This window comes from Fusarium graminearum, chromosome 3 (genome assembly GCF_000240135.3).
Source record: "Fusarium graminearum PH-1 chromosome 3, whole genome shotgun sequence".
In the NCBI taxonomy this organism is placed as follows: Eukaryota; Fungi; Ascomycota; class Sordariomycetes; order Hypocreales; family Nectriaceae; genus Fusarium; species Fusarium graminearum.
Genome location: NC_026476.1, coordinates 6601397 through 6626345, shown reverse-complemented (window position 1 = coordinate 6626345; position 24949 = coordinate 6601397). Strand labels below are relative to the sequence as shown.

The following is a 24949-nucleotide window of genomic DNA, read 5'->3' as shown; positions in this document are numbered from 1 at the left end:
GACAAAGTGCCGACTAACTTTGGAGTATTAAAAACCCGAGTCTCCAACGGGCGACGTTGCAGCGAAGCTGTAGCATGATATCATCAAAGGTCCCTTGTGTTTGTGAAAGTCTTGTTGGGTGACATTAGTGGGTATTAGACGTCTCAGTGTTGATCCCTTGGACAAGCGACTAGAAGTTTCAACCTGCTCGAGTCGACAGGTCGAGAACAGAACATGGCTGGAGGTGCAAAATGCATATACTGTGCCGTAGCATTGGGACCAACTTGTTTCGGGGCATCAAGTGAAAACATGATGGAGCGGGGGAGGCTGTTGAGGAGGACATTGGTATTGACTGTGTCAATAGCAAAATAAATGAGGAGCGGTTGTTCTGGCGGATAAAGACGACGGTGTTGTGTTGACAGCGGATGAATTGGATCGAATTTACGTGCAGTAGCATTTTCAAAATACGTGAACTAAGATGTAGATCAATGTCTTATGAGGCAGGCATGAGAAGGCACCTGCCGTCCCTTCCCTCTTCGTGGTAGGTTGTGTTGTGGGAAGGTACTCTCACTCACCCACACAGCCCAACCCGTTCCTACCCCAACTGTGGAAGTACCTCAGGGATTCCAGGTAAGCTTGGGTAACTCAGGTCTCGCTTCCAGCATTTCTTCATCCAAAACCATCATCTGAATAGTATATCGACGCGTTTGATACTCACTGCAACGCCTGTTGCCGACAAGAATAGGTCATAGCTCAGTCTGGCTGGGTTTATCGATCCAGACCGCCAGCCCAATGCATCGGCCTCGAGTGTCTTGCAGAATCTCTACAGCAGCATCCCTGGCTGCCACTTTTGACTCGCCCATTTATCGTTAGCATTAATTTTGCATACATACAGTAGCGGAGACACTACTTTGAATGATATCTCTGCACCTGGTCTCTGGAGAACCTCTAGTCCCCCTTTCCTATCGAGAACAAGCTGACTGACATGGTATTTCCATGCTGGCATCACTCAGTAGAATAGATGCATTGAACTACTGCAATGCGCTGCTAGCGCACGCGCCATTTTGGAGGCTGGAAATCGACGGCCTAGAATCAATTCAACAGCTACCTACTCTGTATTCTGGGCTCTTTGACAGAAAGAAAATGCTTGGGCAGCTACTCTATTGCCTTGAGGGTCTGAGCTCGAAATAGAGTTAGCGGTGAGTTTTTTTTTCACAAACTGTATATACAAAACTACTAACTCTATAGTTGAGGATGGTATCGAACAATTACACGAACACATTGGTGCCATATTCGACTCTCTTTGCTATCTGTTTTGCTTTTTGTAAAGGGATTCTGTCTCTCTCTACGTTGTGGTACGTGCTCTGTAGCCGAACGGGTAGGGATATGAGCAGCCCAGCTCACATCCTCCGCAGCCAGCCGCCTCCTCACGGACCTTTTGGTGGTCAAAGCATGACTCCTCTGAGACAATGCCTGTCTAGGTTGGTCGATCATCACGAATGGATTCATCCTGAACCCCTGTTCAACATACGTATTTCCTAGGACATCGTTACCATAGTTGGTTACGACCACTCTCTAGTCTAGCACGACTGTCGTGGATTTGAAAGGCTATCGATAACTTTTGGCAACTTTCCAAAGTAAATTCCGGTCGCCAACCTGCCCCCACACCAGCTTGTACGTAAGGCTTAGCCTCGAGCAAGACGAATTGTCAAGAGTTACTTCGGAAGCAGTGGGAACTGCTGGAAAACGAGTCTCTCACAACAAGCAAAAGCTGACATGTCAAATCACTGAAGTTTCCGCTTACTTTTATTAGAGGGGACAAATATTGGCAAAGCCCCTGGCTCCTATGAGCGAGCTGAGCTTTTTACTCAGCCCGCACCCGCCTTCAGTTCGTTGAAACTCCTAAACCTTGTGATGACATCTGTCTTGAAGTTTCCTGAGCTTGTAGAGCAAGTCTGGGTGCTGTTTGGATCAGTTGAGCACTTTGTTGATCCTTTTCGGTCGATTGGAAGCGCCTTGACCCTTTCTTGTGTGAGTGAGTGCACATGACTCGGCTTACCCAAACGAGTAAGCCTTTGCGTCGCTTGATGTTACTATTCTACGTATCGTTTGGCGATTTGTTTGAAGCCACAACGGTTTCGTCACCAATTTTAATCTATATCCGCAGAATGTCTCAACCTAACTCTCAGGAGATCGTCGAGCATACGGTTATAAACTAACAGTTTCGGTATTCGCGTCAACCAGTATCTTGATACAGCATTGCAATTGTACGCGACGCTGCTCAGGTTAAGATGTCGTTGTCATTCCCTTTCTGGATTAGCATGGCTGAGCTAAATATCTGTGGGAGACCCGAGTGTATTGCTGACACGCAGCAGCACTTCTTTGCTTTGAGTTGTTTCTTGGGAGACATATTGCATTCTTGCCCAACGTCTACCGTTGATAACATTCCTCTGGTCTTACACCGCCCTGGTACATGGGACACTCGACGATGCCCAACAATTGAGTTCGACGGTGCGCCGGCTGAGACGCGGTCCGCTGACTGATTCCCGTCTTTTCCCTAGTCCAAGCAGCTGGATAGATGAATGTGACCAACCAAAATCGTTAGCACAAATTGAAAACGTGCGCATCTGGCATAATAAACGTCATCGTTAACGCCATCTGTTGGCTCTAAATAAGGGACTTGGCCGACCTTATCACACTAAGCAAAGGACTTCTACAGGTACAAGCAGCGATATTCTTGTCGATTCTGGTACCCCTGGTATCAGCTGGTGCGCCTAGTGCTTCTGGTGCAGAATGATCGAGTTGAGAGATCACGAATCTACTTTGAGAAGGCGACGAATTCCTCGCAAGGGCATGGACGACCAGGCATGCAGCATTGACACACATGAAGTTGTACTGCACCTGGCTTAGTCTAGAACGGGTACTACTGTGCTGTCGTGCAGTATATCTCGTACCTAGACGAGTATCGTGAGGACCCTGGCGATCCCTCCTACTATCAATAACCTGGATCTCGGTACCCAGCTATAAATCCATAAAGTACGTAGCAATAACTCCACGTACCCTGCTGGCCTTACTAAGACACCGCTAGACCACCTGAACTGGGGATTCTTATTGCCTAGCCTAGTCGTCAGGAAGCACACGGGTCGAGCGGGCTAGAACACCTGGAGGCGGGTCAGGCTGAACGCAAGATTATGCTCGCCGTTTATCACGCAGGGTCCATTACTTCACCAATAAACCCAGCCAGCTATCGTCAACCGAAATAGCTATTTTGTTTGGCGACTGGTGATGGCTAGACTGTACACGGGTCTGTGCCACACGCTGGTACGCGTTTTGTCACGGAATTAAAGCCCACATGAAGCTCTCCTGTCTTGAGCCCGTGCACATAGAATCCCCCTAGAAGGAGGTTTTCAGGTCACATAGTCGCTAGCAGATCTCCCGTTATCGGGCCGGTAACGATCGTCATGAATCGAACCAGGCTCTAAGTTGAGATGTGCGGTGAGCCGGTCTTCAATTAGAGCAGGGACATGGAAATGAACGGCCCTCTTAGATGCAGAATTACAGTTTTGGCTCGCCATGGCGTCAATTCGAGGTATGGACTCGGAGATCCTCCACTGCTGACCACATAGGCAAATTGCAACGAAGTGCTAGCAGGCAAGGGCAGATTCCTTTGCAATTCCTTTGCAATTCCTTTGCGAATTCCGTTGACAGTTTTGGGTATTGCCGGCTAGGCTTTCAGGACTACCCAGTCTCTGATATTGGGCTCGCGTTTTCTGTGCAAGAACTCAGGGCCAAGACGAACCAGATGAACGAGGTAAACGTTGCTCGGGATTAGCACAACCGACGTACATTACATGGCATGCACGGACTATGATTTTCAATGCACCAACCACCACTTGCATGCTGTAGATGTTGGAGAAGAGCTAAGCCTGCGAGGCTTTTGCTGTGGGGAGGTCATTGTACTCACTCCACGACTGGTATTCAGGAAGCGATGGATATTCTGGAATGTGTCGGTCTCATGCTAGAACAGCCAGCATTCGAAGCCTCGACCGGGTGTTGGCGGTTTTACTAGGTCACACTAAATCTATCATGACCGGAGCAAATAGTCCAGTTATACTTTTGAGGCACATGAACAACGCTCTGGCGGATTGCTAGGACCCTTTCTCAAAGCAGCGCTGCAATACAATAGCCGACTTGGTGCAGATTGCACCAGAGCCAAGACATTTAATAGCATCTGTGTTGTTTTCAGCGCGTCGAATGGCAATGTCAGGACCAATCCCGACGGTCCGAAGACACGAAGGCTACAGGCTATATTCGAATGAATATTGAATAAAGATAAGGCGTCTCGGGCATTAGCCGAAACCCGAGGTGAGATATTTTACTTGTTCAAGATGGAGAGCAGTCAATTGATTACATAGCCCATCTCATACCCCAGACGCACAGGCTGGGGATGATCGACGGATACCCATTCGAAGGCGGGGCTGGTTATTTCGCAAAGCGAAATCGTGTCATGGTGTTTGTTGATGAGAGAAACAGAAGAGTGATGGACGGACAACAAGTGGGGGGTTTCGTGGGGAGCGGTGTGTCAATCCTTTGATATGTGTGGATGGCTTCATCACAAGACGACGCCATTATCAAGATGAGCAATGGAGACTGCAATAGGAAATACCACCCTACCAGCTGTAGCGCAGCACTATCCCACTCAATCGACATCACTCAACCTTAGGCGATGGCCTCTGGTATAGCAGTTTACGTTTTCATAATCAAATAGCTACCTTGGCAACAAGATTTTCGACATAGGTATTCTTCTTGGCCTCAATTGTCTGGCCTGGTCTGCAGTAATTACACGACATCCTTGTCATACTTTACCACACCTCCCCGGAATTCGGCTTCTTGACTCGCTCGGCATTTGGTCACCAGCTTTAAATTAAATCTTCAGACGCCAGTTGACTGGTTCATATGGCTTCCCCAAAAGGGGATCTCGTAGATTTCAGTTCCCTCTGCCTGCAGGTGATTCGACGTTGCTCGAGTCCAAGTCTCGTGCGTCGTCACGGGTCTGCTATCAAGCCCAACGCCCTAACTACTTTTGTACCCCATGTCCAAGATAGTAACTATTCCGCATCCTCAACCGGCAAAGCGATTGGGCACTCTCCCTCTCTGATAAACCACTGGCATGGGAAAACCACTCCATGCGCTGCTGTGTGTCTTATGCCGAGATGAAGCGAACGAGTCTCATCTCATCCCTGGTGTGGTATAGCGTGGCTGCACCAGTGTGAACGTGTCGCAACACTGCTTGTCTTGAACCTTTTCTTCAGGCATGATGGATGTAGTATGTAGTCTCTAGCGTACTTTCATGCTCTGTTCTGCAGCACACCGTGATTCATGCATGATACGACTTGTTTCTCGAGATTTTTTAATATATTTTTTTTTTAAAAAAAAGAAGGTTGTTGACGTGGAATCCAGCATGCAACATGTGCTCATGGGAATGGTGTTTGATGAAAGCTCATGATAACAAAGACCCTGCAAGGTAGTAAGTATATGTTGGTTGTGTCATGGCGAGAAACGTGTCTCAAGCACTACCATGAAATCTTGGCAACTTGGCTACGCAATCGATTACAACAGGTCCCATTCTTCCGGATCCTTCGTTTGATGTTGCATTGGGCTATCTGAAAGTGACTCGTGTATTTCCTCCCACCCTTGGTTATGTGGCATTAGAGTTTGATTCAGCCTTTGTCAAAGGGTTTTGATATCATCAAGTCTTGGCTCATCTGTTCTCAATTCGACTCAAGTCGGTGAGTAGCCGCTGTAGCTACATACATGTTCTCAAATGCGCATAGCACCTTTATAATGTGATTCAGATGTCAGTTTTACAGCTAATGTACAGAATAGCTGGGCCTTGCGACATGTAGACATTAAGCCCTCAAAATACGACCTCAAAAAACGACTTCATGACTTTACTTGCGTCGTGATATGATCTCGCCATCCTGTCCACTGCCTTGACGCTCTTCTTCCGCCTCTGCTTGTCCGAGGCCCATCTGTCTACCATCAAAACGTAGTGTAGTTCTGTTGCTGCTTCCACTAGCAGGTTTCGTTCCTCTGTGTCGACTCGGTGTTCGTGATCCATCTTGACCTGCTTGACGCGCCCAGTCCGTATCAACCTTGAGTCCTTGAGGCTTCCTGGCCCGGTAAGAAGTAACAAGAAGGGTCTCAACACCTACAGCAGCACGAGATGGTGTCTGCGCTTGCCGAAGTCGGCCGAGAGCAATGTTCAGCTGAGATTCGGTGGGAAGCGGCGGCACAGGTGGCGGGGGAGACGAAAAGAGCGGCTCAGGGGCGTCCTGGATGAAGTTCGTCCAGGTAACAAGACTTTCATTGCTCATGAGATTGACCACTGCTGGATTGTCCCGATTCGTGTGGTCTCCAAGAATGGTGCTCCCAAAAGAGCTCCTGCGGCTTGGTCTCTTGGGAGATTGCTTGTCCTCAAGCTCGAGTTCTGCCTTTTCACGGAAAAACGCTACTCGCTTCTCCTTCTCCCGCTTCACTTCACGATTGTTCGATAACCAAGGTAAAACGCAAGGTGGTTCGGGCTGGTCATCATCAAACGGCCGCCAGGCCAACTGAGGTGAAGCCGGAGTTCGTGGAGTTCGTGGAGTTCCTGGTGTGCTGTAACCAGAACGCACACGCCTGCGAAGGACGCTACCGATTCCCGAAGGGGTCAACGGAACGGCAATGCTGCCCTGTTCTGATGGGGACGGCGTTCTGCGATGAGCCAAGGCTTGTTCTCTCGTAGGAGATACGGGGGATTGAGCTCGGCCTTGTGTGTCAACATCTTGTTTCGGAAAAGGATGTGTACTGCTAGGAGTATGTTTCGGTTTCGATCGCTGCTTTTGGAGCTTTTGAGATTGAGAGAAATCCCGTGTAGAGGTTGTCAGAAAAGGCTGGACATTCTGCTGATCCAAAGTACCATATGAGGCTACCTGATCCCCTGATGCAGAAGAGTCTCTGTGGTCTCCGATTCTAGCATGTGACGCAATCTTAGGTTTTCGTGGTGTTATTGCAATGGATTTCACCCACTCCTTGATCGAACTCTGCTTGTTCCGATCTGTTTCAGATGCACCGTTGAAGTGTTTAGCTTTCGGAGTCGTGTCGTCCAAGCTCCTACTGAGCTGGCTTTCCTCGGGGCTGTGAAGGGGATATCTAAGGCGTGCTTGAGTATCCCGGAGATTAAGCATTACGCCTGACCTAGGAAATGTTCCATAAGTGATACTTTCCCGGCGATGCTCAGGCGTGAATCCAGAGTGCTCTACATTGTCCAAATTGTATGAAGCTTGATGATGGAGTCTTCTGTTGGGTTGCGTAGGAGTGATGATTGTCGAAGTGGACCGCTGAAGACCTCTGGGTGTTGGAGTTACGTTTGCAGCATTCCTGATATCGGTCCCCGAAGCACGTGGAGTGAGATCGCTTTCCGTTGCCGTATAACCGTCATCGTCGTCGACATTGGCAACAGCGAATTCATGGTCCACGGCGGGTGAGGTGTTGAGCCTAATCATCCCAAGTGAGGACGGCACATCGGCATTCAGTCCATTAAACATTCTCGACCATCTTCGATCATCACCCGTGTTCGCGCGTGGTCTCTGTCGGTTAATCTGTAGCGGCTCTGGTTTGAGTTCAGACAACATTGATTCTGCATCGATATCCCACAAGTCTGCATTCAGTCCCTGGGGGGGCTTTTCCCTGGGACTGGAAATAAGTTGAGCTTGCCGAATGTTCTCAGAGAGGAGCTGGCCGCCAGAACTGTCAACGACACGCTTTGTAAGAGTCCCTGGCGTCAATCGGTTAGTTGGCTGGACTACTATAGGAAAGCGAGCAAGCGGACTACGCCCACAAATAGTATTCAAATGGTTTGAAGTGTCATCCATCGTCTTACCCTTGGTTCTCGGTGTGGCAAAGTCCAAAACTGACATGTCTTTTGTACAGACACGTGAAAGTTGTCCCGAGAGGGTGAGGTTTCCAGCATCATCCTCAGCCTTCACGTCGGCTTGGTCCGGAAATTCGTTTCGAGCTGCTGTTTCAAAGCTTTTATGTGAACCTGAAGAACATTCTCCAAGTTCTTCTGTAGCTATATGAACACGAGGCCTGTCTTGAACCTCGAGTGTTTGGGCTGTAGGTGAATGCGTATCTCCTTGGGTGGCCTTTTTTGGCTTTAGATTTGTACTCTTGTCGTCACCAACACCAATTGGCGTGGTGGTGTCCGATTCTTCGTCATCTACGTCCGTTTCATATTCGCTCATTGGCCGCCAATCTTCAACTCTGCCGCCAGCTGGTCCTGTCTCTGTCAGTGCCGAACGGTAGAAATTGAGGCCGCATGGTAGTAGTGGATATTACCTCGATGTTGCATTATTGGATATTTTCCTTCACGCGCATCAATAGAATTGGAGGCTTCAGTCGCTTTGCTAGATCCTTGATATGGGGTTCCTTCATCGCTCCCCTTAAAATCTGTACTTCCCGGGAAAACAGGAAATAGAGCGGCCTCTCCGAGGTGCAGCGATAGACGCATGTGCCCGAAGGGGTCTTTCTCCTCAGTGGGCTCTGGTGCTTTGTGCCCTCTGTTGGACTCGTCAACATCTGTATTAGGAACAGAGTTGGCATCAGCGGGAACTAGATCACGCTGAATCGTCTCGGGTATTCGAGGAATAATGAAAAACTTCTTGTATCCAGGGGTCCAATGCCACTGCATGTCAGGTCTCGGAAGTTCACATTCTCGGTTCTCGCGAGAGGCTGCAGATTTCTCCAACAGGTACATGCGAGCGTATTCCATAGGCGAGATCCGAGGTTTCGCAAGCTTACACACCAGTGGAGGGGGGTTCTCTCTCTCGGGTTCTTCTTGCTGACTGTGCGACTCTTCGGTGTCTTGCGCTGTAGACTGTCCGGGACTCTGTTCAACAACCTGTGATACAGAAGAGGCTTCATGACTGGTGTCATCAAAGCTCAATTTCTGATGATCTGTGCCTGCAAATGGCTCAAATTGCGGGACGTTGCCTGTGAACATCGGTGGATGCATTACATGGCTTGGCTGGTTTTTGTTGGAATTGGAAATGCACTCGTCTAGTGGTTGTAAATGCGTGTCTTCCAATCTTGTGCTTTCTGCCGGGGCAGGCTGATAGTGCCCTTCCTTTTTGATCTTGTCCAAAACGCCTGGTGCAGGATGCACTTTGAGCTTGTCAGGATTTGGTGCATGGGGGGAAGCCAGTGACACATCTTCATCTGCCTCATCTTCGCTGTCGAGATCATACTAGTAGTCTCGATGATCAACGAGTTCTGCGGGTAAGAGAAGACCAAGTTTCACTTGTTCTAGTGTAGTCATCTCGAGCTCCCGGGCTAAGGGGTGCTGGTAAAACAAGGTTTTGGAGAGATCGTTAGGATAACAAGCAACAGGTGGTTGGCTGGTATCTCTAGCAAGGAGAGCGATGTCTGTCTTTGCAGCGCTCAGTTCTCGTCCGGGCATACCTCTTAGTAGGGGATGAAAAGACAAAGGAGGTTGAGGGATCGTGGGCGGTTTTTTTGAAGACCCTTTGTTGTCAAGTGATGCGTTCGGCATAAGAACAGTGCTTTCGACCTGAGTAAAATTGTCCTGTGGACCAGAGTTGCATGATGTGTCTGTAGTGGGCACCATAGGAGAGTTGGCAGACACCGCATGATAAGATACTGTACCTGCCCTTTTCTCCAGCTTGTTCATAAGCCTTAGTGAGAGTTCCTCTACCTTCTTAAACTCTTCACAGTAGCGCGCCATGGCGTCTCTGACCCCTGTGTAATCAGAGATATCAGACCAGCAACGCAGTTTCATTTTGATGACCTCCTGACGCTCCTGTGTGAAGCAATCCTCGGAAATGAGGTATTCAAAAACTGCGAATCGAACACTATCGCGGACGCCTGATGAATGCGGAGCCGGGTCTACATCATCTTCAGGCCCCATAAACACAGATGAGGGCATGAGTGCGTTGAGTAGTGCCATGATCTGAGCGGCCTCCTTTCTGTGGCTGGCATCTTTGGCCAGCTCCTCGGTCAGAATCTGAAATTGTCAGCTACTGTGTTGTATTCGCGGGTTAAAGCATATCTTACGCATACCCTAAGCCCTCCGTGCAATTTTTTGAAGTTGGCAGAGGACGTCCGTTCAAGCTCGTGAAGCATTGGGGGCCATGTTTCCGAAGCATCCTGAATTGCAACATCCGCAGCTTCGATGAGACGAAGGCGGCGGATTTCTATTGCATCGAGGTAGCCTAGGCCATTCATTGCGAGGTCAAAATTGATGCCTCCGTTCTCAGGCTTCCGAAAGATGGTGGAAGCAACGTATTTGGCATATTTGCGACTGTTCGCATCGTAGTCGATACATCTGGCTGCACGGATCGCTGGCCAATCCTTCTTAATTTGAGCTATGGTAGCTGTATCTTGGTCGAATGCTACCAATCGACTTTTCATCTGTGGCGCAAACCCACACTGCCAAGGGTCGAGGCCGCTTGTCGCGGTGTTCATCAACTCTTTGATGAGATGGTAACCACTCCCTAGCCACCAGGTTTCGAGGTCGGCGGCGTAGGGCGGCATCTTTGCAATGGTTGATAATAAAGGGCCTATGTCTCATACAGCGAGGAAAGCATGATGTGGGTACTGCGATGTTTGGATCGTCGAGACCAACGACTGAGGTTGACGAAGCGCGATGGAGAAAGTCTGTTATTGGCTATGGAGCGTTTGTAGTTTGCAGGCAGCAGTGTAGTTTCTCTGTTTGAGCGTTTGAGTTAGCTTCGCCATTGCAAATGCCGTTTGCACCCCCGCGCCTATGAGCGGTCCCTTATAGTTTTGGTGTTTACCCGTTTGCATTGTGGGTGATTAATATCAAGAATGGTTTTTGAAGCAGGTATTCACTGTCTCGTCTTCCTTGTGTGAATCGAGGTGACTGCACGAAAGTGTCATAAATCACGTGCCAGTTTGTTGGTGGTTGAAACATGTGTTTAGTAGAAGCAGATTATCTATTTTATGAGATCACAATCTCGAAGTTGTTAACTGCAGCTCATGAGGTCATCTTGGAACCAAGAACTGTGGTGACATGCATCTCGAACCCCGGGCAACCGCAACCCCTGGCCTGCTGAGTGCTAGTCTCCATTCAATTGACGAGGCCTCCTGCATTCTCCACTAAGATTGCATCGATTTTTAGACTAGCGCCAAGGATAGCGGACCCTCTCGCTGAAATTACAGGGGAGCTCTCGTAGCTGTCGCCGAGGATCTGGTTAAATTTGAGTGCCAAGGCCAATCGCAGCCAGTTTCAGGGCAGCTAACTGTCACTGTGAGGAACCAAAGCTAACTTTGTTTTCTAGTCGGGACCAAGCCAAGCTTGACAAGCTTGACTTGACCTGTCCTGAATTGGTTCCCAAATTGTTTCTGTTTGGTGCCACGAATCAACCTCTCAATTCCAATTCCAACTCCCTTCCTTTCATCCTCTCCTTTGTTCTTTGGCATCGTTGTAGCTTTGAATAACTTCAATTCCCACGTCAATTGATTTGTGGACCTAATATTTATCCCCTTAGTACTGATATTCACTGCATGTCAACAAATATGATCCTCCGACATTCAGGACGCCTGGTGCGTCACCTCAACCAGCCTGTCAGCTCCTGGAACTTGGCACCTTCAGCTGGTCTTCAGGTTCGGCATTGGGGCCCGAACAGAAATCCCAACATTGTCAGCAATGACAAGCTCCGGTTCTCAACCCAATCTAACAAAAGGAGAGGTATGTATCCAACACTTTTCATTCGCATTGTAACCCGGCAAGTTGGTCAATTGTTCCATCTGTCCTTAAGGGGAAAAAGTCTTTCACTGGTTCAAGATCCAGCACCTAAACATCGTGCACGCGATCAGTTTCCTGACGAAAGATATGTCCCCAAACACAGTATTTAGTCAGGAGGGAAACCTTCATTAATTGAGCCACTCCTTACAGTCGAAACTGAACCCGAACCATTACTAATGTTTCTAAAATAGATGATACTCACAGCTGTGATGCCGCGGGCCAAAAAGGTCATAGACCTTCATCAGAACCTTCACTTCTTATTAAAATGGGTGAATCCGCGGCCACAACCTTCGCTTCCATACTAGTTTTGGGCTTGGGTTTCGCTGCTGCAGGTTACATCTACCACAAGTCCTACAAATGGCTCGTCATTCAGAAGATGACACATGCTTTTGAGCCAGGTGACCCCGTCCTCGATTTGGCTGCGATCGGGAAAGATGTTCCTCATAAACCTGGTGGTAGCAACGAACACTGGATATTTCGCCCCGAGCAGGAGCGTGTTGACGCCATCGTCATGGGAAGCGTTGCAGGACACTACCACCTTTTGATAGGCGAGAAAGGATGTGGGAAAAGCAGTATGCTTATCGATGCCATGCGAAAAAACGACGGTGACGGTGTTGCTATGTTTGAAGCGCACGCAGACCTTGAAATCTTCCGCATTCGTCTTGGCAAAGCCCTTGACTATGAGTACCATGAGGATTATATTGGTGGATATTTCAGTGAGAGAGGTCCTCGCGAGACTACGGCTCTGCTGGATATCGAACGTGCTCTGAACAAGTTGGAAAAAGTGGCTATGACGAAGCGGAGAGAAAGAGGCAAGCCTCTGGTGGTCATTGTAAACCAGATGCATCTCCTCCGCCATAATGACGATGGACGAGATCTGATTGAACTCCTTCAGCAAAAAGCCGAGCAATGGGCTGCTGCCAATATTGTTACAATGGTTTTCAACTCGGATGATTACTGGGTATACGAACGTCTGAAACAGCTGGCTACCAGAATGGAGGTTCTCCCCGTTACCGATCTACCTCGACAGCAGGCTATATCGGCTCTTAAGAGATATCGACAGAAATACTGGAAGGAAGCTATTGATCACAGCATTCTCGAAGACGTCTACGAAAGGGTCGGGGGACGCTTGAGCTTTCTCAATAGGGTAGCAAGGAGCAGGGATATGATAGCCACTTGTGAAAGTATCAAGGAGACCGAAAAGAAGTGGTTTCTCAACCAATGCTGGATCCTTGGTAAGGAGATGGACGACGATGTCATGGATCAACAAAAATGGGCTGTGAGTTGGAACAACTATCACTGTACTGGGAAACAATTTGCTAACTAACTACAAGGCTGGTGCTATGAGTCTGGCTAAGGCTTTGGTCGACAAAGAAGACGATATGGCGAACCACGAGACATTTGACCCGATCGAAGGTCATAAGCTCCCAACGTACAAATTCCATATCGCTCAACAAATTATGACGAGATGCGACTTTATTCGAGACCTTGACAGCTTAAACCTTTTCAGCATCACGAGTCAGGCAGATGTTCGAGCAAGCAGCGTACCAATGCATCGCGCATTCAGAGAAATATGCTCCGAGCCTGGCTTTGACAAACACTTGGAGCTCACGATAGAGAGAATTGCCGCCATTGAAAGTTTGGGCCGAACCCGCGAGCTTGTCACCAAAGATTTGGTCCTTGGCGGCCAGTACGAGATAGAGCAAACCCGAAAGGGTATTACGATGAAGTTGAAGGAAGGAGAAGAGCCAGAAGAAGAACAGTGGTTTCCTGGAGATGAGGGACCACCACACCGAGATTAACGACTGCATTCACTGTTTTGTTTGAGGGCATAGAGATATTATGAGTGAGATGAAGTAGATGGATATTTGGGTCTTGATGAAGCGACCTGTACAACAACTGACCGTTCTTGAATAGATTTCCTTGACACATGTCGAAACAACATTGCACATAGCTGTACTACTACTAAGTTTTTTTTTGTTTTTTTTTGTATCTTAATCAACAATACTTCCTCACCGATATCGAAAACAACATTCAGTGTATGCATGTAGTTTAGGCACTTCGTATTCGTAGTAAACAGTGGCTTGCACTTGCCTTCCTCCGGGGTAACAGAAAAGGGGTGAGTTGATTTGATCATGAGTGGGTCACGTGGACATAGCTTCCTTGTCACGACAACGCGAGCAAACATCTCTAGGTTAGCTGCGCTGTCAGTTTTTTTCGTGACGCCCCACACCTTCTTCCAATTTCACCTTACCCTACACGTCTTCCATCCGTGTGCTTCGAATGAGATAGGAATCATCGTCGCAAAGCAGCTCATCGATGTCATCGAACGGCACCGGTAACAGCAAGTGGCGGGATTTCCGGCTCGCGTCTACCTTGTTGTCCTTGATACCGGGCTCGCAGCCTAACACGCCACAGAAGCAAAACAACGACAACGGCGCTGCTAATCACGACCACGAGAACGAGCAGCAGCACGAAACCAAACACCAAAACGAGCTTCGTGAAGAATTATTTCAGTCACCCAAGGTGGCTCACGAGGACATGGAGGCCGAAAACCAGCTAATTGATGGTATCGGGGGTCTGGATAGCTACCCAGACGACGTCCAGGCCGGCTCAGATGATGGCAACCAGGAGCAAGACTTTGGCGTGCTCGAAATGTTCGATAGCAACGCGACACAAGCTCCTTACTCGTCGCAAATCAACACCGCGTCTTCAAACGAAAAAGCACCTGAGGCATTTATGACAGAAGAGCCACCCTCCACCCAATCACGAAAACACAAGCGTGAGAAGGAGCGCAAACGAAAAGATACAAACGACAGTGCATCTCCCCAATTGACCGGAGAGGATTCCTCACGCAAACAGAGAAAGTCCAAGAAAAAGTCAGCACAGCTGGTCGAGGTCCCTGACAGTCTTGCCAACGACATTTCATCAAACACATATCAATCTCTGCCTGGTCAAATTTCGGCTGTCGACCTCAACGATGACGATGCTGCTCCTGCTACGCAAACCAAACGCAAGCGCAAAACCCCCGACTCTACAGATGGAAAACGGCGCAAGAAGCACAGATCTCGCGATGATGGAGCTGCTGCTGAATCTCAAGACAACGTGCCAGAAACACAAGAAGGTGCTCAGTCTGCATCGGAGGAAGTGAATACTCATGACCCCGAAGCTGTGTCGTTCTTGCGTACCAGAAACGCGTCCCGTCCAGGTGCCATCTACGACGATGTTGCAGAGGATACTCCAGGATCGCCAAGTGCTGCACGCCTTGAGACGCGTGATGCTCAATCCAGAGAGGGGAGTGCCGCTTATGATGAGATGGAGTTGGACGCTTCAGCTGCGCATGAAAACCAAGACCAAGACACTGAACAACCCGAGTTCCTCCATTACAACAGACAGCAAGAACCACAAGTGGAAGATGTCGGGATGGCGGCCAGACAAGCATGGGATGCCCAAGTTCGCAACGCGCAAAACAACGTCGACACTCAGGACTCAGCGGAGCAACACGATGAGATGGAGATCCCTACATCTGCGCAACGCCCACACGCAACTCATGATGTATACGATCTTCCTGGGAGCCCCATTCCAACGCCGAACCCGCCCAGCACAAACACAAAGAAATCGCGGTCGGCCAAGGCGAAGAAGGCCAAGCCAACCTTTTTCGAGAAATCGCCATCCCCTGAGCAGGACGAATTCGCTCCGTTGCAATCGCCCGCTACCACGATGCCGGCTGCTCGAAAGCGTGCCAAGAAAGCATCGGGTAGAAAGTCCGACACCAACCGTAATCTCTTGTCCAAGTCACAGGATGCGAACGATGAGCAAAGCTCCCAGCGCCAAGGCCGAATGGACGGCCATACCAAGGGTCGGTTCAGCGATGAGGAGCTTAGCCGTATCGCACGAGCAGTCGAGACATATCGTTCCGCCAACAATATGGAACAGTATAAACTGAACGAGATGATTCACACCCCCGGAGGCACAACCGCCAGTGATGAACACGCGGATCTTTGGGCACAGATCTTCGAAACTTGTCCTGACCGTCACCGACAAAAGATCATCAACATCACCCGAAAGAAATTCCACAACTTTGTTGCTCGTGGTACCTGGACCACCGAGCAGGACATGGAGCTTCGTGATCTCATGGAAGTGCATGATAAGAAGTGGTCTAAAATTGCCGGTATCATCAACCGTCACCCTGAAGATATCCGAGATCGCTGGCGCAACTACATTGTCTGCGGAGAAATGCAGCGAAAGGATACATGGGACGAACAGGAAGAACGCAATCTGACCCAGCATGTCATGGAGTCGATAGCCCATATCGACCCCAGTAATGACAGGCCCTACATGGACCTCATCGACTGGCAGGAAATCAGCAAGCGCATGGGCAGAACTCGCAGTCGACTTCAGTGTATTACGAAATGGCGAGCCATGAATATCAAGACTCATGGCAAGGACAAGTTGGCGTCTAATGCGCCCGACTCCTCTATTTCTTTCCGCCTGGAAAAGGCTCGCCGTCAACTCGCCGCCATGCCTGAGGAAGAACGTTACCGCCTGGTTATGGCCATTCATAACACGTCGGCGTCAGCCGAAGTCAAGATCCCCTGGCAGCGACTTGTCGACAAGAAATTCCGTGCTAGCTGGCACCGACCTACCCAGTCACTCTTGTGGCACCGCTTGAAGCAAACAGTGCCTGGCGGGGAAGAGATGGAACCAAGTGAATGCGCATCATATTTGATTGGTGTGTACAGCCAAACAGGCGAGCTTCCGAACGTCGAAGACGCTCTCTACGATGATGCTGCGGAAACGAAATTCATGAGTACGATCCCAATGAACCACCTTACTCACGGCCAGAACATGAGTGCCGTGCACGTCAACGACGGAGACGACGATGAGCAACAGCCTAATGAGTATGGGATTTCTGATGAGAATATTCAACCCGACCTGCCCATCGCTCCAATGGACCATCTCGATCCTGCTCCTATGGCATCAATGGACTTGGTCACGCCAGTTGCGGATCTGGCACCTATGGACCCCGCCGAAATGGTTGACCCAGCACTCTCTGCGGAGCCTGTTGAAGCTGTTGAGGCGACGCCACTCGAAGAAAAGCAAGTGCACGTTGAAGAGGAAGAGGAAGAAGCACCCGTTGCCAAGCCAATTGACACTCCCGAATTCTTTGAGCCTGCACCTCCCAAGGCCACTCGGGTCGCTAAGAGAACAGGCATGGGCAAGGCGAAGGCGCCCAAGACCCCTCGAAAGGCGTCAGCTAGGTCTACTCCAGCCAAGGCTACGTCAACCAGACGAAATACAAGGCGTGCCGCAACTCTTTCTCGAGACCCCATTGAGGATGATGGAGAAGCGCAGCTTTCCGCCCCTGGAGATGACAACTCCGAGGTCGATGAGGTAAAGGCTCGCAAGCGAAAGACACCTAGCAGATTCAAGTCTACTACTGCCGCCGATTTCTCTGTTGCAGATGACTCAGACAGTGTTATGGATGATATGGAGGATATGCCTGCCCGTATTGTTTGATCAGCAGTGGGAAACGATAGGAATAAAGAGGAGAGTGGCAAATGAGGTGAAGATGTGGTAGAGTATTCGGAATCTGACGCACTTGTACAAATTATCATCGACATGGCATTGGTATTAGAGCCGGCGGGCAATACAAGTCATGTCTTCAATCGCTAATATGGGGTGGTCTGGGGACGAGAAGACATGCCGCCGGCAGTGCATACAGCACACCTTATATACAAAGGGTTATTAGTCGCAATACATCATTATAAAGCTATAGTTGTCATGGCCATTCTGTTATGTGTGCAGTGATATCTATAAGCATTAGAATCACAAACAGATTCTGGTCTCGTCCCTCATCAATCTACTCTAGCCATCTACTGAGGCTACCTGTGAAGCCATCGTAATCCATCAAACCAGTGCGATCAGCCCTCTTGGGCATAGATCGTGCCAAACAACAAACATATTCTCGACTCCAAACTCCATTAAATGTTTTCTTTGTGCAATCCCCTCGAGTCCTTGCATTTCCTTATCGAATCTCGGCCTCGCGCATGAAACTGGGGATAGAAAGACCTCCCATGCCAGGCTCGAAATGGGCAGCACCAAAGTTGTTGTGTTGGGCACGAGCGGCACCGGCACCAGCTCGGCCAGTGGCGTTGTCCATTAGTCCAACGACATCGTCGACGGGGTTGCCTTCACGTCCAGGGCCAAGAGCGGAGTCATTATCGAAAGAGTAAATCTTGATGCCGCGGAGATGAGTGTCTTTACCGTTTTGATGATTTTCAAGAATCTGCATTTGGACGACCCAGGCGACGAGAGTATTTCCATCAGGATCGCCACCGGCGCCGGCGATGGGGACTTGCTGCCAGCCCACAGGGTTCTCCATGGTCATAGTGGCGAACTCGATGAGATTATTCTCGCTAGTACCGGCCTTGAAAACGACCTTTGTCGGCGTGTATGACTCGTCCTCGTTGTAGTCAACAAAGAATCGAATGTCGCGGATGCCAACACGTTTGGTGAAGTACATAGTAAGCTTGTGGGGCTGAGGGCCATCAGATCTTAGATATGTGTTAGTAAAGTAAGGAAATCGAAGAGTTTTAGGTACACTTACTGCCAGAACTGCTTGAGGTCGTCACTTTTGAGCTCTTCAACTCCGTTGCCGGGTTTGTGGCTGCTGACGGTAAAGCGAGCGAGGTTGGAGATTTCCTTGAGACCGGCAGTAGCGGGATCAAAAAGGGGAGCGATATCCTGAGCTTGCTCTTCATCGTCCTCGTCGTCCTCTTCCTCTTCGGTGTCGTCATCGTACTCCTCTGCGGAAACGCTCTGCTGATCAACTCCTGTATTCTCCTCCTCGGCGGCGTGGTTACCATTGAAAGAAGCGTCAATGTGATCAGCCATGGCAGCGGCTTGCGCTAATGCGGGCATCGGACGAGCGCGGCCATTAAGGATGCTGTCATCGGGCTCTGGCTCGGAGCTGGAGCCGTCGTAATCGACGGGAGGCATGCTGAGTCGCGGGGGGCCTTCGGCAAGTGTTGCTACGAGGCTGTCAATATCGTGTCGCATTTGCTCAACCATTATCTCTCCGAGAGTTTTGACATTCTCTTGGGCAGCGTAAAGAGCGGCACCACTGTTCTCTCTGTCTTCAGCTTCGCAGGAAGGGAGTGGTCTGAAAATCCGCACGCGCTTGCGAAGCAGTTCACCATTCTTCTGTTTAAAAGGCAGTTCACCGAGAGGAACTCGATCCATGCGGCCCTTGCGAAGATAAGGGATATACGGATGACTGTAGGCAGAAAATGAATTCCGCAGAGGAGGCATGTTTGCGGAATAGATGAGGTCGCCAGGTATAGAAGGGGAAGGGACGCGCTTGTGAAATGGTACGCTGTAAACGGCAGTGGAAGGAAGATATTCAGGAATAGGGTATTGTGGAAGATAGAATAAATCGAGATGTGCAGTTTTGCGGTTGTGAAGGATACAGATATGATGAGAAGGCGAGAGTGTAAAAGATGGGCTTACATGGGGTTGAAGTGCACAGCTAAAGTGCCTGCAGGTTGCGCAGTAATTGACAATCGGCATCAGGTGGCCTGGCTTGACGGAGTGAACAATGGGCAAAATTATATTATCTTGATGATATGCGCAGTACAGGCAGCTGCCGTCACTTGGTGCCAGCTGCCATGGACTGTCATAGAACTGCCAACTGCGAACTACCTGCAACTAGCAGGGCCGCAATTCAGTGCAGTGCCAAAGAAAAAGAGCAGCAAGCACTAAAGTACACAATTCAAAAATTCAACTTACTTGTTCTATAGAGACGAAATGGATTTTGAGGTGGTGCTCGACGCCTTTGCCGGTCAGGGGGCTGATCAGGTGTTCGATGTAGAGGAGGCCCGTCAGGAGTTATCATAGAAGCACCAGCTGGCGATGCTCCTTGACTTGGCTGAAGTCTACTTCCAGGAGCAGGACCACTTGGAGTGGCGGCAAAGTGAGGTGCTGGGGATGAGGTTATCTCGGACTCGGCAGGTCTCGGGCTCGAAGCTGCGTTTGCATGCGCACGAGGATGAGCATTTGCATTTGTGTTTGCATGACTGGCAGCTACATGACGAGCTCTTCTCGAACCACGTGTAATATCCATGCTTGCTACCTAGCTATTATATCTGAATGGCAGTCACTGCAATTAGCTTATACCAACACCGGCAGGACTTAGAGAGTGCTGTGATATACAGAGGATAGCCCTACAGGTAGTAGGTAATCAATTAGACGCGCTCGCGGTTGTGTCTGGGATGGAAAATGTGATGTGACTGGATGGATGAGCGCGCTGTCACGTGGTTTCTATTCCGAGCACCTTCCCTGCGTTCTGGTCTCAGTTTGGCTTAGCTCACCCAACGACTGACTCTCGCTCTCACTCTTAATCTGACTCTGACTCAGCTTTGACCTGACTCGACCTGAAATGGCCTGGGCGCGTCTCAAATACCGGTAAAATCTTACTTGCTTTTTATTTTCAAAAGGAATAAGGAGTATCAACGCCAAGGAGTCAATGCCATCACTTTGCAGAATCGTCCGATGAAGCAGTCAATTTTCTTCATCTGTTCGACTGGCATCAACAATTCCTCGTCAAACTTCGGGCTCTAGTGAGTCTGAACCGACCTCTCGTCTTTACACCCAAGCGACGATCTTTCCCCAGGTTCCTGGTTGCAATTGCAACTTGCAGGGTCCTCTGGGATGTTCTCAACCCCCGGCTGAACCAGGGCATCCAGCCTCTTCCTCAAGGGCTGTGACCCCACACCTCGAAAAGAAAAGCTTCCAGAAATCTTGGTAGTTATGGATTTTTGACACATGCAAACTATTGTTAGTCCAAAACTGCCCATCACTGCCATTTTGATGGAGCTGCCAAGTTTGAAGTTTGATCCCCTGGTGGATCGCGTCATTCGCCTCCCTCCTTTTCGGAGTTGAGGAGCTGAGTTGTCGTTCCGCTGCGCCGCTGGCTTACATCAAACAGGGAGGTTATCTTGGGGACACTGATGACGAATGTACCTGCACCACCATCTCTCTCCAGTGATCTTCGATACCGTTACATTGAAACAATACGAAGTGTTCCCTAATTAATTGGAAAAGGCGTATTTTCCCGTCAGCCCATCCAACCTCCCCCACGACAACGCCTTGACCATGCCACTGTAAATCCATTCACTAATACAGGCATGAGATCTCCTGGAAATTAGATCCCGACTCGGTTTCTGAGATGGAACGGATATACCGAAATAACTTCAGCCCTTACCGTTCTGGCTAAACGGCGACGCATGCGAAAGATCGTCTGATTTTACCTTTAGTGCATAGCCTAGCAACATGAAACATCGCTTTATGGCCTCTGCGTTGAACAAACTTCTTCTAGTCGCTGGCTAAAGACGTTGGCAACATGCACGGCCTACGTATGTCGAGTCGTGTGGACCACGTCGCCAGCCTCATCTACAGCCATCATCCCGGCTCCGATCTCACGGACAAGCCTCACATTGAACTGTTTCATTGGTAACGATCCGAATTCTTGGTCCGCGCTGGCACCATCGTTGAGATCCCCGTGCGTCATTCTCGTTTTGACTCAACTACCGGCCTCCCCGTTGGCCAATTCGGCTGACTTATCTCCAGGGTCCTCCCATGTAACTAGTCCTTCAATGTCTTTCACAAGATCCAAGCTTTTGGTTCTCTTTTTGCTTCTGTCTGTCTAAGTCGACGTTTCTATACCGCTCGTCTCAGCTTGTTCAACTTCTATTCGTTCTCAAGGCCTCAGCGTCCCTCAGCGCTCAACTTACATACCCACCATCAGTGCCATCCCGACGATGTCATTAGCAAGGATAGCCTCATTGAATCATGGTCGAGGCAGGGTAACAGAACACTCGGTGGGCCTTGATGATCCCTGGTGATCTCTGGATTTGGTCTCGCTGGTGAGAAGTCTCATCAGCATAAATATCTAGACATAGCAACTGTTTCGAATAGCGATCAATCAGCAATCAATCTCAATCATCTTACAATACTTCTCTGACTACAAGAGAGGAGATCTCTCATCTTAGGTTTTCATCTGAATCTTTTCAATGTATCTTGACCCTCTGCCTACTATTTCATCAACTCTCACATCTTCTTCATCCGACATGTCCTCATCCATACTCAATAATCGCTCGGCTCGCAGTACGCCTGCCGGAGCCAACCCTGCTTTCAACCCTCCCGCCGAAGCCTCCAGCTCTTCGACCCAATCTGGAGTTCCATACATCCGGGAAAACTCTCCAGAGGCCGAGAGCATACCTTCCAACCCAGCTATGACACCTATCATCACTCATGGGGATAGCCTCGCCTCTCCCGGCGGCCGAAACTCCGAGGCCGATACTGTCGTGCCTCTCCAGCCTGCCGTCAGCCAAGATGCCATTCGATCTCGTCCCGGTTCTCGCACCGGCAACTTTGTCACACCCAAGGCCGCTCGCTTCTCTCAGGATGGTGCAGAGCCAATAATGCAATACTCGAGCGGCTCAGTAAAATCTGCTCGTCGTCGCACACGTGAGCGTGAAGATTACGACTTCGATCAGGCTGCCGACTATGCTCCTATGAGTGAATATGAACGCTATTACCGCAACGAAGGTCGCAATGACCGTGATAGGTACACTCGAAGAGGTCCTTACCCACCTCCTACATTCATGAACCGTCGTCGAGCACCCCCTCTTGACTCGGACGAGGAGTTTTACAGCAGTGACGACCCTCGTATACCTCCCAACGACAGACGGAGGATGATGGATGAAGAGGCAGGCTACCCTGGTCGACCTCATGCTTTCCGACGCACTTCCACTCTCAACGGCTTCAACATCACCACAGGCAAGCTTCAGTGGAACGAGTTGAGCCGACAGGAGAAGTCCGAGATCATGCGTCTTCCATTGACACAGTGGATGAACTCGAATTTCAAGAACCACTTCGTTGCTGGTGTAGGAGAGTTTATTGGCACCACTATGTTCCTTTTCTTTGCCTTTGCTGGTACAGAGGTCGCCAACATCCAGGCCGACACCACCAACAGGACCACCACTGGTGAATCTACCGGTAGTCTCAACGTTTCCAAACTCCTCTACATCTCTATCATCTTCGGTTTCTCTCTCATGGTCAACGTCTGGGTCTTCTTCCGTATCAGTGGTGGCCTGTTCAACCCTGCTGTCACCATGGCCATGTTGATGGTCAAGGCCATCAGCGTCACAAGAGCCATTGTTCTGTTCCTCGCTCAAATTCTCGGGTCTATGCTTGCCTCTGTTGTTGTACGCTACCTCTTCCCTGAAACATTCAACGTTCGAACCACTCTTGGTGGCGGTGCATCTCTGGTCCAGGGTGTCTTCATCGAGGCTCTTCTTACTGCTGAACTGGTCTTTACTATCTTTATGCTTGCCAAGGAGAAGCACCGAGCCACTTTCATTGCTCCCGTCGGTATTGGTCTGGCTCTTTTCATCGCTGAGATGGTCGGAGTCCAGTTCACTGGAGGTTCTCTCAACCCTGCACGTAGCTTTGGTCCTTGTGTCATCACCGGTAGCTTCGATACCGAGCACTGGATCTACTGGGTTGGACCCGCTATCGGTTCTCTGATCGCCGTGTGCTTCTACTGGTTCATCAAGACCCTGGAATACGAGATGGCCAATCCTGGCGCCGACGGTGACGATCTCAACGACCCTACCAAGAACCCTGAAAAGCGAGCAGAGATCCAAGCTTCCAAGCCAGTTCCCACAGCCGCCTTTGGCTCTGGCAAGACCGCTTCTATTCTCAGTTAGTGTTTGAGCTTGTTTCAACATGACTGCAATGAACGGAAACGATAAACATGATTCATGAATGTAACATTTCAGGAAACAGAATGCGATAAGTGCCATGAAATTTAGGATTTTGGCACAAGATTGTACCCAGCAAGAACTTGGGATTAGTCTAAAAGAGAACGATTGTTGGAGTTAGCTTTGGCGTTTCTATTATGGGAGTTATAAGTGTTGTAAATAGGAATACATATATCGATCTACTCGTTTGAGACCATGGCATCGTCATCATCACCACCAAAATATCTGTGATAGTTTAAGCGATCTCATTGTAGCTGAAAGCGGCAGCAATCGGTGAAGATTATATTTATTTATCGGTTAAACACGACACGATACGTGGATCGTTATAATAAGGACCGAAACAAGCTTGAAGTCATGATGTGCTCAACAGGTTGCCAGGGAGAATCTGCTTGAATGCCTGCGAGGTAGCCTCGTGATCTCTTTCAACACGGACGTATGTTATTCTTGCTAGAACTGAGTTTGTCGCTTTTTGACTTCGTTCTGTTTCGGTCAGGTGCCATCTCTACCAGAAAGATGACACATAGAAGTCTCCAGAAGCAGCTGGTCACCTTGGGCATTAGGTTAACGCCAGACTGGGGTAGCGTTGTCCTCTTGTTTGCACTGGAAGTGAATTACGTGGGTGCTATTCTCAGTTATCCCCGTAATTTGGGATCGTAGTGGTTCAGATACTGTTAAAGTTCTCTTAGGAACCAGTCAGACATGTATATCGGACTGTGTTTTTCAGCATAACTTTCACATGATCAAAGAAATAACATGATACAGATTACTGGTTTCCCTTCTCAATTTGTTTATCTTGATGGTGCAGTAGATGCTCAGATCTAACAAGACATAGGTATCCTCTTCAAGGTTTCCAGCCCTATCTGACCAATATCATGCCCCTGAATGCCCAACAAGACTGATATCTATATATCGGGTATTTGCTCTTCTTGTCTCCCAGTCTGAGTGGACTCTATACCGATGTCTCATATTCTGAATCTGATCACCCCATCATCTCTATGAGTTCCAACAGCTCTCGCTGCTCGCGCTGGCGCAATCGACGAGCTCGTATGGCGTTCAGGCCAAAACAAACCACGAGGTACGAGAAAGAAAAACCGATTATGCCACCCAAAGCGCCGAGTAAGAATCCAGCTGCAGCATCGCGGGTAAATGGAGGATGGTTGCCAGGTTGTAATGTTTCGGTGCTATTGTGTGTCATGACTGCTGCTGCTGCTTGGCTTGGCGGTTTCGCGATACGGTATAGCAAGCTAGGTCTTTGAGAAATTGTTTTTTGGTGACCAAAATAGCTCTATCTATTTTCTAGATCAGTTTTCCT

The 24949-nt window shown here is 49.3% G+C and overlaps 6 protein-coding genes across 6 annotated transcripts; 3 read left to right on the top strand and 3 right to left on the bottom strand.

Annotated features, from left to right (window-relative positions):
- Window positions 1-5896: 5896 nt before the first annotated feature.
- On the bottom strand, window positions 5897-6356 carry FGSG_13914 (uncharacterized protein; the record flags this gene model as incomplete). The annotated part of the gene is made up of 2 exons (XM_011327282.1): window positions 5897-6142; window positions 6195-6356. 2 exons carry the CDS (start codon window positions 6354-6356, stop codon window positions 5897-5899), a joined length of 408 nt encoding a protein of 135 aa, XP_011325584.1.
- Window positions 6357-9732: 3376 nt separating this feature from the next.
- Window positions 9733-10506, bottom strand: FGSG_13913 (uncharacterized protein; the record flags this gene model as incomplete). The annotated part of the gene is made up of 3 exons (XM_011327281.1): window positions 9733-9780; window positions 9893-10045; window positions 10102-10506. The coding sequence occupies 3 exons, from the start codon at window positions 10504-10506 to the stop codon at window positions 9733-9735; spliced, it is 606 nt and encodes a 201-aa protein (XP_011325583.1).
- A 1568-nt stretch (window positions 10507-12074) lies between these two features.
- Window positions 12075-13611, top strand: FGSG_13912 (uncharacterized protein; the record flags this gene model as incomplete). Its single annotated transcript, XM_011327280.1, has 2 exons — window positions 12075-13088; window positions 13144-13611. 2 exons carry the CDS (start codon window positions 12075-12077, stop codon window positions 13609-13611), a joined length of 1482 nt encoding a protein of 493 aa, XP_011325582.1.
- Window positions 13612-14128: 517 nt separating this feature from the next.
- Window positions 14129-17329, top strand: FGSG_13911 (uncharacterized protein; the record flags this gene model as incomplete). Its single annotated transcript, XM_011327279.1, has 1 exon — window positions 14129-17329. One exon carries the CDS (start codon window positions 14129-14131, stop codon window positions 17327-17329), a length of 3201 nt encoding a protein of 1066 aa, XP_011325581.1.
- Window positions 17330-17837: 508 nt separating this feature from the next.
- Window positions 17838-19123, bottom strand: FGSG_10815 (uncharacterized protein; the record flags this gene model as incomplete). The annotated part of the gene is made up of 2 exons (XM_011327278.1): window positions 17838-18366; window positions 18420-19123. 2 exons carry the CDS (start codon window positions 19121-19123, stop codon window positions 17838-17840), a joined length of 1233 nt encoding a protein of 410 aa, XP_011325580.1.
- A 2816-nt stretch (window positions 19124-21939) lies between these two features.
- Window positions 21940-23583, top strand: FGSG_10816 (uncharacterized protein; the record flags this gene model as incomplete). Its single annotated transcript, XM_011327277.1, has 1 exon — window positions 21940-23583. One exon carries the CDS (start codon window positions 21940-21942, stop codon window positions 23581-23583), a length of 1644 nt encoding a protein of 547 aa, XP_011325579.1.
- Window positions 23584-24949: the final 1366 nt, after the last annotated feature.